We start from the raw sequence: 16,498 nt of genomic DNA on the forward strand, positions 1-16,498 counted from the left end.
TGGCTGGGGATTGTCTTGTGAGCATTACTGACTGATGAAAAGATTCTGTATAAAGGAAGGACTGTTTCCTTTGCTCAGAGAGAACTTCCCAGGACACACTTCGCAACCATGGTGAAGAGTGGTCAGGGTTTCTCCAAAGCTTGTATTGTACCATGCTTAATAAAATGTTCCTTGTTCACAGAAGTTGGTGTGTTGCAATTGCATCAAGTGTGTAAGAACCTCAGGAAAAAAAAGAACTTAACAGTCTAATACCACTTTGCAGCTCTTCATCTGTAGCCCTGTAAGTTATGAGAGCTCAAGTTTATATTCAAATGTTGTTTGAATACTATCAGTTTATAACTTCTAGCTTCTATAAGCAGTTTGTGATAATTTGCCATAAATCAAACTGTTTGTAAATAATAAAAACAATACTTTTTTGAAAAAGAATAATTATAGCAAGCCTCTTAACCTAATCAAGTAATCTAGATAACAATTCTAAAAGACCTTTTTATGACTATTACCATTTGGAATATTACTGTCCTCAATACAAATTAATTGAATATGTTCCTGCTAAATAGTTTTGCAAATTATCACAATTGATTAATTTAACTTTGTTTTTGAGAGGTTATCTTTGGTAGGAATAATAGTTAGTGTTTCAATACATATAGCTACTTCTCTGGCATTGATTGATTAATTAACAAAACATCTACTATAACCATAACTAGATATGTATAATCATAGATTAAAGATTGGAATCATAAGATTGCTAAACTGATTCAAAACTAAAGCAACATACAAACAATTAAAAATATTAAGTAGCTAGTTGAATAAATAAATTGAATAAAGTCATCATTTCAAGAGAGCTGACAAAGGCACAACTGGCTGAATGGCATCCTTCTCTGCTGTAACTAATGATTCAATAATTAGGATTTTTCATAAATGTAACCAGATTTCTAATGTTTGTAGCTGATTAGGTTGTTGGATTGTATTATTTAATTGGAAAACTTTGACAGCATGGCATAGTACATTTGATCTTTTTTTTCCTTGTTATAAATGTAGAATGTTGTAAATGCCCAAATAATTTACAATGTTCTTCCTTCAACACCAAAGTACAATTGAAAAACATCTCCACATTCTTTTTCATTTAAAAATTGGTACAGTTGTCCCAAATCCATATGATTTCCCTTGGTACCATGTACATCAAATATTTTTTCTTCAAAATCAGTAAATTTGCGAAACATTTGCATTGCAGTCTCCATGTCAATATTTGTGATGTCCAATATAGTATCTTCTCTGTGGCGGATTAGAATCCTCTTCCAGGTCAACCGTTTGGCTCTGGAAGGAGATGAAAATAGGTTAGAATGAGATGGAACACTTGGTACGACTGTTGGCACATCAAAATACTATTTGTGGTTTTGGAGTGTTTGTATATAGCATATCGCCACTTAGTTCCCATTGTTAGTAATATACACTGGGAACATATCAAAGTTCAGGCCAGCAAGTTAGTTAAATACAATTAGCCCATATTAAATTGATGCATTATTGGTCCTTAATTTTCCAAGTGTCAATTAAATTTCTTCTGGATTAAGGGCTTTCACGTGTTTCGCGCCACTGTCATTGGATTGACTTGATCTGATAGACAGACTTATGCTTCACATTTTTTTGGAATAGGGTATAACATTTACAATCCTCCAGTGCTTTGAAATCACTCCCATACCTCAGGAAAATCAGAAGATTGTGGTTAAAGTCTCCATAATTTCCATTATATTTCCCAAAGTGAATTAAGATGCATCCCACAAGTTACAATGACCATTCTACTTTGATAATTGTCAACCATTCAAGCATCTGTTCTGTTAGGCTATTATCGTGACTATTTCTTCCTTCACTGCCATGTTATTAGCAGCCTCAATTCCAGTTTTTAAAAAAACTCATTTCATATTTCAGCTGTGCCCTTTACCTCTACAAGAGCATCTTTTTGGCCTCTAATTAATTCATCCCCACTTTACTTGGACTATCTAACCTCGATGGCAACCAGAGACTGGCAATTAGTGCAGACCAGCCACTGATGTCTACATCTCACAAGTATTTTTTTTAAAAAGTACATATATAACATTATAGGATGGGTGGTTAAGAAAACATATGGGATACTTGCCTTTAGTGCTGAGGCAAGGAATACATGATCTGGGATGTCATGATGGCGCTTATAGGATGTTGGTTAGGCCATAGCTGGAGTACTGTGTGCAGTTCTGCTTGCCACACTATATAAAGAATGTGATTGCATTGGATAGAGTGCAGAGGAGACTGAATTGTATCAAATTATGAGGGAAAAGATATAGATGAGCAATTTAAACTCGGTAGAATGCAGACTAGGGGCCTATTGCTAGAATTAGTGGATTAGAATAGATAAGAGCTTGATAACTGTCATGGATGTGGTGTCGCCTTAAGACCTCTTTATGTGCTGTAATGCTCTATGAACCTTTTGCTTTATATTTATATTGTGCCAATAATGTCATAAAACATTCCGAGACGCTGCACAAGAGCATTATAACGAGACACCAAGCCACATTAGGAGATATAAAGTCAAATGATTAAAACTTCAATCAAAAGTTAGAAAAGTGTAAAAGTAAAATTAAAAAAGGGAGTACTATAATGCAAGATAAAAGAAATGGAGGGTGTGAATATGGAATTTCAGAGCATTGAGCTCACTAATTAAAGGCATAGCCACCACTGACAAAGCAATTAAAATTGCGATGCACAAGTCTCCTGAAAGATTGTAGAAATATCTAAGGGTTGTTTATCTGGAGGAGATTTCGGATGAAGGGAGAGGTTTGGCCATGAAGGGCTCTGGAAACAAGCTTGAGCTTTTTAAGATTGAATTATTGCTTAACTGTGAGTTAATGTAGGTTAATGAGCACAAAGGTAGTAGGTGAAAGGGACTCAGTGTGACATAAGACATTGTCAGCAGAGTTTTAAATCCCTTCAGATTTACAGAGAGTAAAGTATGGGAGACTTGGCAGGAATGCCATGGGAAGAGTCATATCCAGAGATTCCAAGGGCATAAATGAGAGATTCAGCAGGAAATGAGCTAAGATAGGGGGCAAAGGCAAATGATTTATGGAGGGGGAAACAGGTGGTCTTAGTAATGGCATAAATGTGTCTTCAGAAGTCATCTCCAGGTTAAATGTAATACTGCGATTATGAACAGACTGATTTAGCCTCAAACTGATGCCAGCGAGAGGAATAAAGTTGGTGGTTAAGAAAATTTGGAGCATGGGCTGAAATCAACAGCTTCAATCTTCCCAATATTTAAGTGGGAAAATTACTGCTTGTTGCATAAGTAATCTGATTAATTACCAAGAGTGGAGGCATCTAAAGTAGAGGCATTGATGTAGTCGAGTGTTGTCAATATATACATAAAAATTACACTGATTTTGAATGATGCCACTGAGGGCAACATTAAATGAAGAACAGGAGGGGCCAAGGAGTAGCCAGTCGGAGGAAATGCCATTGCAGGTGATTCTATGGCTATAGATGGATAATTAATGAAATCAGATGAGAGTAGTCCCACCGAGCAGGACAACTGTGGAGAGGAATTGGAAGAGGATAGTCTGGCTGACTGTTGTAATCTGATAAGATGACATTTGTGACTTTGAATAGAAGTATTTCAGTACTGCACAAGGGTGGAAACCCAAATTGAAGGGATTTGATATGGAGTTTATAGAAAGATGGCCATGGATTTGTGATGTGACGTTATGTTCAAAGGCTTTAGAGAAGAAAAGGAAGTTGGCAATGGGTTGGTAGTTTGCACAGACAGTTGGATAAAGGTTTTTTTATAGAAAGGGTAATTACAGCAAATATAAAGAAGAGAGAACCATTGACAGTATGAGTAAATACAGGGACAAGAAGGAGACATTGAGACAGCAGCTGTTTAATGGAATTACGGTTGAGGGAGTATAAGAGGAGACAGAAAAGTTCATAGCTAGACATATAACTAACATTTGTACTGTATAAATTCAAAAACATAACACCACAGTAGATAGACGCTAAATGGAAAAAAAAAGTTAACCTAAACCAAAACAGCATGGAAGGGAGAAACAAATCTCTTCAGAACTATGAGTGGCAAATTTAATAATTACAATTTTGTTCCTTAAAACTGTGTATTTCTTGATGATACTTATTCTGATGCAGCCTATAAAATATCAAAGTCAAACCTTGCCCAGTATTCTTCACATGCACTCTGTGGCCCTTCCACACAAATCACACCAGGTTTGCCAGGCATACTGAAGCCAGTAAGTGAAAGTTCTTTTGCCCACTCAAGAATATTCTTTCTCTTTTCTTTGTTATAGATGTGATGACTGTAGATCCAGAGTCGGGTACAAGTTATATTTTTGGTTCTGGCAGGTTGTCTGTTTTCAGTTGCAATAGTTTGCTTCCTCATGTATTTGGCTGCATGGTCTTTGATCCATTCAATTGCATTCAGCATGCAAATCTCACCACAACAATTTTGTCTTAGATACTCATGAAGGTCTATATTTAATTGTGCTTGCTGTGTTCTGTGTAAAGCAGCTGATCTGGAAACAAAATATCAGTTACTTTAAGAAAGAACATAAGTCTTCAGAACAGAGTTCAACAAATATTTTGAATTGATTTGTCTGTGCAGAAGTACTGAAAACTAAATAACTCCAGTTTAAATACATTTTTACGTAATTGTAGAAATTGCTGAAATACTTAGCAGACTTAACAGCATTTGGTAAGACAGATGGTAGATAAAATATTTTAATTATGGATATTTTTACCACAATTTATAATGGAATTTCTACCCAAAATATTATCTCTGTTAACCTGTTTCAAGTTGCTGATGGATCTGTTAAATCTTCTTAGCATTTCCAGTTTTGATTTCAATGTGTGCTTTCTAAAACTGTCCAGTTTTACTGATTTCTACGATGATAAACCACACTTTGTTATCAGCAATCACTCGCTAACAAGTATGATTATTTATTAGGAATTACTAAACCACTTATATTACACAGTGGAAAACTGCAACTCCAAGCTTTCTATAACAATCACATAGGCAGACCTGACAGAACCTTGGAGTGATGACTTTCAGCAAATTGCTATTAATAGAACCTCAAACGTCCATAGGAAGGTTTCACTGCTGGCCTATTTGGATTATTTATGCTACACACTTATCTTGAAGACAGCTCAAACACTGAGGTCAACCCTTTAAAGGAAAAGAGGAATATGAACATCAATGTTTCGCTGCTCTGACATTGACAGTATCCAATGATACTGTCTCATTACTTGAGCTGAGCACAAAAGTTAATTGATGTCACTCACCAAGCAAATTCAGGATGCTATGATCCTGGATTTTTTTCAATATTGCTATCAGTCTGAATATTTAAAGTACCAGGCCAATTGCAATTCTCCTTTAGAGGGGCAAAAATATGGAGAGCAAGCCACACAGCTTCTAGCTGCCACTGAGCCATAATAGCAGCTTCCATTGTGTGCAGGAAACCAAGGTATGGGAAACTGCAAGAGAAGAAACTATTTGTCTGACGAAAACTGACAAGTTCATCACAAAAAGGAGTTTCTTGTAATGTGAATTATGGCAAACACAAGCAGTTCACACCTGAAGCTGAATCTTTAAACAATTTCTAGTTAACCAACACAATTTGAATATATGTTTTGCTTAAAGTGTTTCTTTTCTACCATCTAATTTGAATGATGTTTTGACTTTTCCTTAAAATAAACTGTTAACAAATCCATTCATGCCTGTACTATACCTTATTGAAATTTCTGGAATCACTGCTGGATAATTTGGAGGAAAGGAACAAGATAATGCACAAACAACCTATAACAAAAAAGTAATGAAAAATTAAAGAATTAAAGGAAATTATTTGTCATGTACAAGTATTCAAAACAGTCAAATGGATGCACATTACATAAATCATTCTAATATAGACAATACCAACATTAGGAGTGTCCAGCTGGAGTTGTACTGTGTATTGCAGTCTTGAGGTTGGTGGGATCAGAATCTTTCCCTGCACATATTCTTTGAGATCTATTAAAGCCAACTGATCATCCACTAAAAGTTCATTTGGAAACATGCTGAGCAGTAGTTCCAGTTCAGACAGCTGGGCTTCAACATTAGCAGAACTGGTCATTTTTCAAAGTATGACTCTGAAAAGTATGATAACCGAACTAGAAAACATTAAAAAAAGGAAGTTAACATTCTGCATGTCAGTTATCAGTTAGATTTAGATTAGATTACTTACAGAGTGGAAACAGGCCCTTTGGCCCAACAAGTTCACACCGACCCACCAAAGTGCAACCCACCCAGACCCACTCCCCTATATTTATCCCTTCACCTAACACTAGGGGCAATTTAGCATGGCTAATTCACCTAACCTGCACATTTTTGGACTGTGGGAGGAAACCGGAGCACCCGGAGGAAACCCACGCAGACACGGGGAGAACGTGCAAACTCCACACAGTCAGTCGCCTGAGCCGGGAATTGAACCCGGGTCTCTGGCGCTGTGAGGCAGTAGTGCTAACCACCGTTATTGTACAGTTTAATTTTTTTAACATTTCAAGGGAAAATTCTCCGAAGCTTTCCTATATAATAGGCATAGAGATGTCCACGTATGGAGTTTCCTTACTCCTGATGTAACTGCATGTAAGAAATGATGTGGCATTATAGAAAAAAGATACTGTATTTCCAGAGAGAGTTACCAGCCATTGCACATTTTATCTGAAGCATAATCAAGCCCATTAACTGCAGTGAACTGGCAGTGTAACAAAACCTGCACTCTCCCAAGCTTAGTTCAATAAAATTACTAATATCAAGTGTATAGAAATGTCATTCCTAATTAATTTCATGTTTACATAGCCTCAATGTTTCTCCAACTGAGTTTTTTTTTCTCTCAATGTCGGTGGGTCTGGCCACATCCAAAATGTGTGTTCACATCCAAAAATCACCAAGTCTAGTCAAAGGTTCAAATATTCAGCCATTTTTCAAAATATGTCTTGTATTCCCTTACACTTCTAAGGTTGATGAATGATTTAATTTCTGTGTTAATAATAATAGATCAGTTGTGGCAAAGCTATTTCCTCTGGAAGACAACTATAAAACCGTCAGTGACAGTTCTGAATGTTCCAGCTAATACTTTCCAGTTATCTGCCAAAAAGGTAAAATCAATAATGTCTGACTCATTGTTATCACTTTGAGTCCATCATAGATACTGTTTGTTACAGGAACAAGTTCAGGTTTGAACTGAAAGTGGCAGGTAACATTCATACCACAGAAATGCCAGGCAATGACCATCTCTAATAAGACAAAATAACCACTGCCCCTTAATATTCAATGGCGTTATCGTCACTGAATACCTGGAAGGTTACATGAATAAGGAGGGAATAGAGGGATACATATCGAATTTGTTTTTTAGTTTAGTTATGGCATGATGATCAGAATAGGCTTGGAGCGCCTGTTCCTTGCTGTACTTCTCTGTACTTCTGTACTGTACCACTCCCCTATCAACATGCTGTGGGCTGCCATTGAGCAGAAAATGAACCGGGCTTGCCACATAAACATAGTGGCTATACAAACAGATCAGATGCTTGGAATACTGCAGCGAGTACCTCACCTTCTGACTTGTCAATGCCTAGCCACAATCTACAAGGTTTGAGTTAGGAGTATGATGGAGTACTCCTCACTTGGCTGGATGAGTACAGCTCCAACACACTGAAGAGGCTTGACAACATCCAGGACAAAGCAGCCTACATGATTGGCACTATATCCACTCCCTCCAGCATTGTCTACACACTGCAGAAATTCATCAATGATCCTTAGACAGCACCTTCCAAATGCCCACCACTACCAACTAGAAGGAGAAGGGCAGCAGATATATGGGAATCACTTGCATGTTCCCCTCCAAGCCACTTACTGTCCTGACTTGGAAACATATTGTCATTCCTACAGGTACTGTTGGGTCAAAATCCTGAAATTACCTCTGTAACTACATTGTGAGTCTAACCACAGCAATTGGATTGCAGTGGTTTAAGAAGCCAGCTCACCACCACCTCTCAAGGACAACTAGAGATGGGCAATGAATGTTCGCAAGGCCCACATAGTAGAATTGAATAAAAAATGTGATCTGAGTATCTTACTATGACGGTCCAATTCTAACAATATTATCAAAGTAAATTCTACATATACTTTCATTCCATCACCAAAACTGCTGATCTGTAGCTGCACATGACTGCCCAACTCCAACATTGTCTGCTGTGTGCTCATCTGTGCTTTCATGACCTCAAAATTCAATTACTCAAAAACTCTTGAGACTTAAATCATTTCCACAAACTTTTATGATCAATGTACTTCTCCAATTCTGGCTCCTTGTTCATTTCTTACTGTACTTAATTGTTTCACTGTGTTTTCAGTTCCCAGCCTTAAATTCTGGAATTCCTTCCCTAAATTACTCTATTCTCCTTTAAGATGCACCTTAAAATCTGTCTCTTTGACTAGATGTTTGTTCATGATACCTGATATCTCTGTCTGTGATTTGTTGCTAAAAAATACTCCTTTTGTTAAATTCTTTAGGACATATTGCTGTATACATCTAACTTGTTTGCTGTTGATTGCTAATAGGATCAGAAGATTTACTCTGAATTTCTGCAGCTAAACTTTTTTTCCTGGGCAAAGGGACAGACTGGTTTAATTATAAAAATAAAAGATTTCTCACAGCTTGAAATAAGTTGCTGGACAAACTCAGTAGGTCTGGCAGCATCTGTGGGGAAAAAATAGGGTTAACTTTTCAAGTTAAATGACCCTTCTTCAGAATAGTTCTGACACTGCTAGACCTGCTGAGTTTCTCCACAATTTCTGTTTTTGTTTCAGATTTTTAGCATCTGCAATTCTTTGATGCATTTTCACAAATTGACCTATTCCTGCATGGAGTTCCCACTTGTGGATAAAAAGTGACTTTTTTTGTGTTAAATTTACAATGAGCATTTGTTCTACAGCTAAGGTGAAGAATTAAAGGTTTTTAAGAGATATCCTTGCAATGTATTTATGAATTACTTTAGCCATTCCACCTTTCAAATGCTAAACTGAAGGGATTGCTATCAAAGTTGCTACTCTTTCTGTAGTTAAAACGCTTCCAAGTCAATTGGAAACTGAATATTTTCAGACTTACCTGCAAACCTATGACTTATGAGCAAGAATAGGCCATTCAGTCTCTTCAGCCTGCACCACCATTTGTAAAGATTATGACTAATTCAAATGTAGCTTCAACTGCATTGTCTGAGAACATAACATTTGACTCCTCTGTCAATCAATAGGCAGCAACTCAGCCTTAGATATATTCATTGTAACAGGCTCTCTACTGTATGGAAGCAAATCAACAGGCTAATGTCCTTTAAGAGAAAAATATTCTCATCTCAGTCCTGACCACTTCTTAACACAGTACGTCCTCGCGCACCCCCACCCCAAACTCTAGTATTGCCCATTAGTAGAAACATCCTCTCAGCATCAGCCCTGTTCAGTTTCTTCGTAATTCAATATGATCATCTCTCATTCAAATTCCTGTGAAGCCCCAATCTGGTCAACCTTTCCTCATAAGACAGGTCATTCATCCCAGTAATACATTGAGTGACGTGTTTTGTGAACTATTTCTAAAGTAATCATACTCTTTAAGTAAGGAGATCAGAAGGGTACAGAGTACTTATGATGTGGTCTCATTAAACGTAGCAGTGCAGTAAAACTTCCCTATTTTTATCTTCCATTCACCTTGCAGTGAAGGACAATGAAACTTCAACTTGAATCATTGTTGTACCCACATTCGAGCTCTCTGTGTTTCACTTATCAAGTTCCTCTGTCAGAGTTCTGCAGTTTCCCTCCTTTTATTTTTCGATTCTTTCTAGTTCTTCAAGAACCCGAGAACTCTGTGGGAAGCTAGAGAAGTGATTACTTGGTCTCTTGCTGAGATATTTGTATCCTCGATAGTCACAGGTGAGATGTCGGAAGACTGCAGGTTGGCAAACGTGGTGCCACTGTTTAAGAAGGGTGGTAAGGACAAGCCAGGGAACTATAGACCAGTGAGCCTGACCTCGGTGGTGGGCAGGTTGTTGGAGGGAATCCTGAGGGACAGGATGTACATGTATTGAGAAAGGCAAGGACTGATTCGGGATAGTCAACATGGCTTTGTGGGTGGGAAATCATGTCTCACAAACTTGATTGAGTTTTTTGATGAAGTAACAAAGAAGATTGATGAGGGCAGAGCAGTAGATGTGATCTATATGGACTTCAGTAAGGCGTTCGACAAGGTTCCCCATGGGAGACTGATTAACAAGGTTAGATCTCATGGAATACAGGGAGAACTAGCCATTTGGATACAGAACTGGCTCAAAGGTAGAAGACAGAGGGTGGTGGTGGAGGGTTGTTTTTCAGAGTGGAGGCCTGTGACCAATGGAGTGCCACAAGGATCGGTGCTGGGTCCTCTACTTTTTTTCATTTACATAAATGATTTGGATGTGAGCATAAGAGGTACAGTTAGTAAGTTTGCAGATGACACCAAAATTGGAGGTGTAGTGGACAGCGAAGAGGGTTACCTCCGATTACAACAGGATCTTGATCAGATGGGCCAATGGGCTGAGAAGTGGCAGATGGAGTTTAGTTCAGATAAATGTGAGGTGCTGCATTTTGGAAAAGCAAATCTTAGCAGGACTTATACACTCAATGGTAAGGTCCTAGGGAGTGTTGCTGAACAAAGAGACCTTGGAGTGCAGGTTCATAGCTCCTTGAAAGTGGAATCGCAGATAGATAGGATAGTGAAGAAGGTGTTTGGTATGCTTTCCTTTATTGGTCACAGTATTGAGTACAGGAGTTAGGAGGTCATGTTGTGGCTGTACAGGACATTGGTTAGACCACTGTTGGAATATTGCGTGCAATTCTGGTCTCCTTCCTATCGGAAAGATGTTGTGAAACTTGAAAGGGTTCAGGGAAGATTTACAAGGATGTTCCAGGGTTAGAGGATCTGAGGTACAGGGAGAGGCTGAACAGGCTGGGGTTGTTTTCCCTGGAGCGTCAGAGGCTGAGGGGTGACCTTATAGAGGTTTACAAAATTATGAGGGTCATGGATAGGATAAATAGACAAAGTCTTTTCCCTGGGGTCGGGGAGTCCAGAACTAGAGGTCATAGGTTTAGGGTGAGAGGGGTAAAATATAAAAGAGACCTAAGGGGCAACGTTTTCATGCAGAGGGTGATACATGCATGGAATGAGCTATCAGAGGATGTGGTGGGGGCTGGTACAATTGCAACATTTAAGAGGCATTTGGATTGGTATATGAATAGGAAGGGTTTGGGGGGATATGGTCCGGGTGCTGGCAGGTGGGACTAGATTGGGTTGGGATATCTGGTTGGCATGGACAGGTTGGACTGAAGGGTCTGTTTCCATGCTGTACATCTGTATGAGTCTAATTGCTTAACGAATTTATGAACACATCAGAACACTGAACTGTCATCACAAATGATACCATTGTCGTTACACATCCTTCAGCCTCACTCTTGGCATTCTCAAAAAACGTCAAGAAATTAAGGGAAAAAAAACTTGACCGATGCATGTATTTATGTGTGTAAATGCTCCATTACAGTCCTAAACATCTTTGTACATGACCAGAAATGGCATTTTATGGATCATTTACACACTGAAATAAACTCAACCACGATTATAAGATCTGGTTAAAGCCTAACTTAGATCGAAGAAAAATGTAGCGGAAATTAAAATGGTTCTAATTTAGTGAGGAGGGGGTGGAATATTACTTAAATATAATGCCTGCCTGCGGCCTTACAGGTCAGTTATCAGCGATTTTTAGGTGAAGTGGAGCGGTGTGCGGTACCTGTTTAAATCACTCTCTCCCCGAGCCTCCCGGCCGCCGGAACCGCTGCTGATTGTTGGCACTTCCCGGACACCGTCCTTGCCGCCCGGTCACGCATGCGCCATGGTGCATGCTGCTGACCGGCCTGGAGGTCCCGCGAGGCAGCAGCCCTCAACCGGAGAGCGACAGGTAACAGGGCCTTTGAGGGGGAGGGGGGAAACAGGCGCCAGGAGGGACAGCTACTCCCTCCAAAACGGTGAGGGGCCGGGGGTGGGGGGAGAGAGAATGGATGGAGAAGACTTGTCTGGGCCTTGGGGAGTTAGGGATGGAGAAGGACTCCTGGTGTGAGGGGGGTGACAGAGATGAGGGGAGGAGAAGACCCACGGGCCTGGGAGGGGGTGGTGGGAAAAATGAGGGTAGAAGGAGGACTCCTGGGCTTTAGAGGGAGGAAAGGGAGAGGAGTAGAAGTAGGGTCTCTGGGTCTTGGGAGGGGGTAGAGAGGAGGAGGAGGAGGAGGAGGAGGAAGGAAAATGGGGAGAGGGTTTGGGGGGGAAGAGTGGTGGAAGGGGGAGAGGAGAGGAGAGGGGTCCTGGGGGGAGGGGAGGGGAGAGGAGAGGAGGGGGGGTCCTGGGGGGAGGGGAGGGGTGTGTGGGTGGAGAGAGGGGTGTGTGGGGTATGGAGGGGAGAGGAAGGCCTGTGGGGCTAGGGAGGGAGGCATGAGGAACAGGAGGGAAGGAGGAGGTGGGGCTCTGGGTTGGGAATGGGTGGGGAAGGGGTGAGGAGAGCTGAGGGGTGGGGGTGGGTGAAGGGGGTAGAGGGTGGGAGGGAAGGGGTGAGCAGGGGAGGGGGGATGAGTGTGGGGGAGGGGAAGAGGAGGGTCCCTGGAGCCAGGCAGGGAGGTTTGGGGGAGGGGAGAGGAGGGTCCCTGGAGCCAGGCAGGGAGGTGTGGGGGAGGGGGAGAGGAGGGTCCCTGGAGCCAGGCAGGGAGGTGTGGGGGAGGGGGAGAGGAGGGTCCCTGGAGCCAGGCAGGCAGGTAGGTGTGGGGGAGGGTGGGAGGAGGGTCCCTGGGGCCAGGCAGGCAGGTAGGTAGGTAGGTGTGGGGGAGGGTGCCTGGGGCCAGGCAGGGTGGTGTGGGGGAGGGGTGAAGAGGAGGGCCCCTGGGGCCAGACAGGGAGGTGTGGGGGAGGGGAGAAGGAAGGCCGCTGGGTTTGGAGTTGGGGTTGGGGGTGAGGGAGAGAGTTGGGGAAGATCCTTTCCCTGGGGGAGGGGGGGTGGGGGCTGGTGGCAGCAAGGAGAAAAAGGGATCCTGGGCCTTGGATTGGTGGGGGGGGGGGGGGTGGGTAGGTGCAGGTAGGGGAGTAGAGAAGTGATGTTATATCTTTCAACTAACACATGACGTATTTCTAATTTATTTCATTAACTGGTTTCGTTTTATAATTTTATGATCCTGCTCTCCTCCTACAATATACATTCTCTGCTTTTTTGAATTACATTGTGCTTTTAACATAATGGACTATCAGGCAATTCATGGGAAGCATTATAAAACAAATGATGCTGAGTCACCTGAGATATTTGGGCAGAAGGTTTTAAGCAGCTTCTTCAGATAAAAACAAAGCTGAGTGGGTCAGGGAGAAATAGTTTTAGCAGCAGATGAGCTGTCGTAAGGTGGAGTCAGATCTTGCAGAAGCAGAAATAGTGGTTTTAGTAATGGGGTGGATATGTAACCAGAAGCTCATTTCAGAGTCATGTGGTGCCACATTATGAATTGTCTGGTTCTACCCCAGCTGATTGCTCAAAAAAGGGATGGGCAAGCAGCTAAGGAGTGGAGTTTGTATTGCAGGCTGAGGGGTGACCTTATAGAGGTTTACAAAGTTATGAGGGGCATGTGGATAGGGTAAATAGGCAAAGTCTTTTCCCTGGGGTTGGGGAGGGTGAGAGGGGAAAGATATAAAAGAGACCTGCGGGGCAACGTTTTCACACAGAGGGTGGTGTGTACGGAAGTGGTGGCAGCTGATACAATTGCACCATTTAAAAGACATTTGGATGGGTATATGAATAGGAAGGGTTTGGAGGAATATGGGCCAGGGGGCATATTGGGTCTAGATTGGGTTGGGATATCTGGTTGGCATGGACGGGTTGGACCGAAGGGCCTGTTTCCATGCTGTACATTTCTATGATACTATAAATGTATTCTCAAAAATCTCAGCTTTTTCAAATGCAGTCGGTTGTGTTTGCATTCTTGCCTTCTAAAACGTCTCCTCTACATTGGGAAGATAGCACACCAACTCACAATGTTTCAGAGAACATTTCTGGGACCCATGCACCAAACAACCTCACCGCCCTGTGGACGATTACTTCAACTCCCCCCACCCACTCTGCCAAGGACATGCAAGTCCTGGGCCTCCTCTACTGCTAAATCCTAGCCACACGATGCCTGGATAAAGAACACCTTCTGCCTTGGGATCCTCCAACCACATGGCATAAAAATCAATTTTACCAGTTTCCTCATCTCACTGTAGTCTGTAACTAAATTAATGTAATTCAAGACTCCTTTTCTGTACAAACTACAGCCTATTCAAAACATCTATTTTTCATTGTCTGCTTCCACTTCCTCAAAGTCTTTAGTTAACATTAATTCTCCAGGATGGTATAGTAGCTTTGTTACATTCTTAGGTAGATCTGTGAACTAGAGCATTATGCTCCACATTTTCTTGAGTATTCATTCTTCTGAACTCAAAGGGTACTCTTCAGAGCTCCAAGAATGGAAGCAGTAAAAGGCAGAGTAATTATTAGGAATGAGCGTTAAAGGCAGAGGGAAAGGAACAATTTTGCAAATCAACAGTATTAGAGATGGTGGAGCCAGAGAAATAAAATTAAAGACTTACATGTATGTAACATCTTGCAGAACCTGAAAAATGTTGCAATCTGCCTTCGAGGATATCAAATGGTTTGAAGTTATAGTCATTGTCGAAGAAAAGTTAACACACCATTTGTACACAGCATTGTTCCACTTACAACATTTTTTTGACAATCTGGTCTTTGTTATGTTGGTTGAGATTTAAATGTTTGTCAGGACACGAGGTGAATTCTCCTGAGATTCTTTGTCACAGTGATGTGGATTTTTTTTTTTACATCCATCCAGGCGGGAATATGGAACCTCGGTTAAGATTGCATTCCAGCAGACTTATTTTGCACAATTCAGTACTGCGTGGAAATGCGAGTGTAGGTTTTGTGTTCTGGTACATGGGATGAAACAAACTTCTGACTTGGAGGCAAAAATACCATCACCAAGCAATAGTTAATGCACTAAAGGAGTTAGGAATTTAAGGATGAATTTGTGAGAAACCAGGGAGAGATTCTTTCCCTCTATGAATGACGAAAGTAGTGAGGTTTGGAATATAACAAAAAATAATGTGAGGCAGATGGGAAAGAAATCGTGATGGTATGTTTGAATGTCAATTTTGTGCCCTGCTAAAAATTCCAATATACTCTACAGTCTTTTTTTTTTACAGAGCTTTTAGTTCTGCCTAGTACATGTTTGTGAAATTATTTTTAACATAATAACACAATGAACCTGAAGTTAGTGAAGATATTTTAATCAGCTTGTTCACAGATGTTATGACGTGACCCTGGAGCAGGTCAGACTTAAAGTTGGACCTCCTAGCTCAAAGAGAGAGATGCTACCACTGTGTCACAAGAGCTGTCCTGAAATTATTGTATAAAACCACAGTTTTACAACTGATTATTTTTTTTATTTGTCTTTCTATTTTTGTAAACATTATAGTTGAAAAATACTGTGGCAGAAACATTGAAATGGGAAAGAAAAAGGAAAGACAAAATTCTTCACAGGATGATGAAGCCTCTGAGAGCTGTGGTAAGAAAATGCTGCTTTTGTTACAAATTGTAGTGAAGAAAAGTGAAACTTAACTGCAAAGAAAATGTCACAAACCTGATTGGCCAAATGGCTTCTCCTGTGCTGGACTGTTATATAAACTTGAAATTCTACGAAGTGCATTTTTCTTCCATGTTTAAAATACTTTTTAATAAAAATCTATCCTGTGCATCAAATAATTTAAGGTCAACTGAACCAATTATCCAACCTCCGAACAGTTATTGTTAAAATAACTTTTAACAATAAAAGAAAATTGTTAAAAAGAAGCTATCTTTACCTAGAATCTTTATTTTATTGTAAGTATTTACTGTTTTCTAAATAGTCATCAATATAAGATGTCTTTAGTTGGTTTTCATTACTGCTGTAGAATTTCAAAGCAAATTGAGCATTTCATGCAATAATCTTGCTGTTGCTTGGCAGATTGACACAGCTAAGTATAACAGGACAGGTCCTGGAGACCTCCGCATTAGGCAGGGCATCATTATTATGCTTTCTTTGTGCAATATCACTCTGTTTCACTGATAGAAAGCACTGTCCACCAATTTCAAAACTAGAATCGAGATGATCACAGTTAGTACTCTGGCCACAGAACTTTCTAAACAAAAGATTTCTAAACTTACAGACAACAACAAATTGAGAGTCAATGCTTAGGAAGATTGGAACAAATTATAAGAAGACATTGGTAACTTTGCAGAATATGTATTGTCCAATTTCAACATTATGAGGTATTATGTATTTTTTTAAAAAAGTCAC

The 16,498-nt window shown here is 40.4% G+C and overlaps 2 protein-coding genes across 3 annotated transcripts in view; one reads left to right on the plus strand and one right to left on the minus strand.

Annotated features, from left to right (window-relative positions):
- Window positions 1–949: 949 nt before the first annotated feature.
- On the minus strand, window positions 950–12,027 carry rwdd2b (RWD domain containing 2B). Its single transcript, XM_060833499.1, has 5 exons — window positions 11,875–12,027; window positions 5,952–6,180; window positions 5,763–5,830; window positions 4,191–4,550; window positions 950–1,314 (listed from the first exon to the last, which is right to left on the minus strand). Exons 2-5 carry the CDS (start codon window positions 6,141–6,143, stop codon window positions 1,062–1,064), a joined length of 873 nt encoding a protein of 290 aa, XP_060689482.1. The 5' UTR covers window positions 6,144–6,180; window positions 11,875–12,027; the 3' UTR covers window positions 950–1,061.
- usp16 (ubiquitin specific peptidase 16) overlaps window positions 9,931–16,498 on the plus strand; it is a 33,372-nt gene continuing 26,804 nt past the window's right edge. Inside the window, exons 1-2 of one of the 2 annotated variants that reach the window (XM_060833497.1) lie at window positions 9,931–9,988; window positions 15,638–15,727. In XM_060833497.1, coding sequence (XP_060689480.1) covers window positions 15,667–15,727 — 61 coding nt within the window. In that variant the 5' untranslated portion in view covers window positions 9,931–9,988; window positions 15,638–15,666. Of the gene's footprint in view, window positions 9,989–11,963; window positions 12,043–15,637; window positions 15,728–16,498 lie in introns of those variants that run through there. The other variant, XM_060833498.1, reaches the window with a different exon arrangement.

This window comes from Hemiscyllium ocellatum, chromosome 12, assembly GCF_020745735.1.
Source record: "Hemiscyllium ocellatum isolate sHemOce1 chromosome 12, sHemOce1.pat.X.cur, whole genome shotgun sequence".
NCBI classification, from domain to species: Eukaryota; Metazoa; Chordata; class Chondrichthyes; order Orectolobiformes; family Hemiscylliidae; genus Hemiscyllium; species Hemiscyllium ocellatum.

What these genes read in the sequence shown, in the direction of transcription:
- rwdd2b (XM_060833499.1), bottom strand. Translation starts at nt 6,143, where the DNA reads ATGACCAGTTCTGCTAATGTTGAAGCCCAGCTGTCTGAACTGGAACTA. An exon ending in TCCAGCTGGACACTCCTAAT is followed by an intron (nt 5,831 to 5,951) that starts GTTGGTATTGTC and finishes TTTTTGTTATAG; the next exon opens with GTTGTTTGTGCATTATCTTG. An exon ending in TGTGAAGAATACTGGGCAAG is followed by an intron (nt 1,315 to 4,190) that starts GTTTGACTTTGA and finishes ATCTCCTTCCAG; the next exon opens with AGCCAAACGGTTGACCTGGA.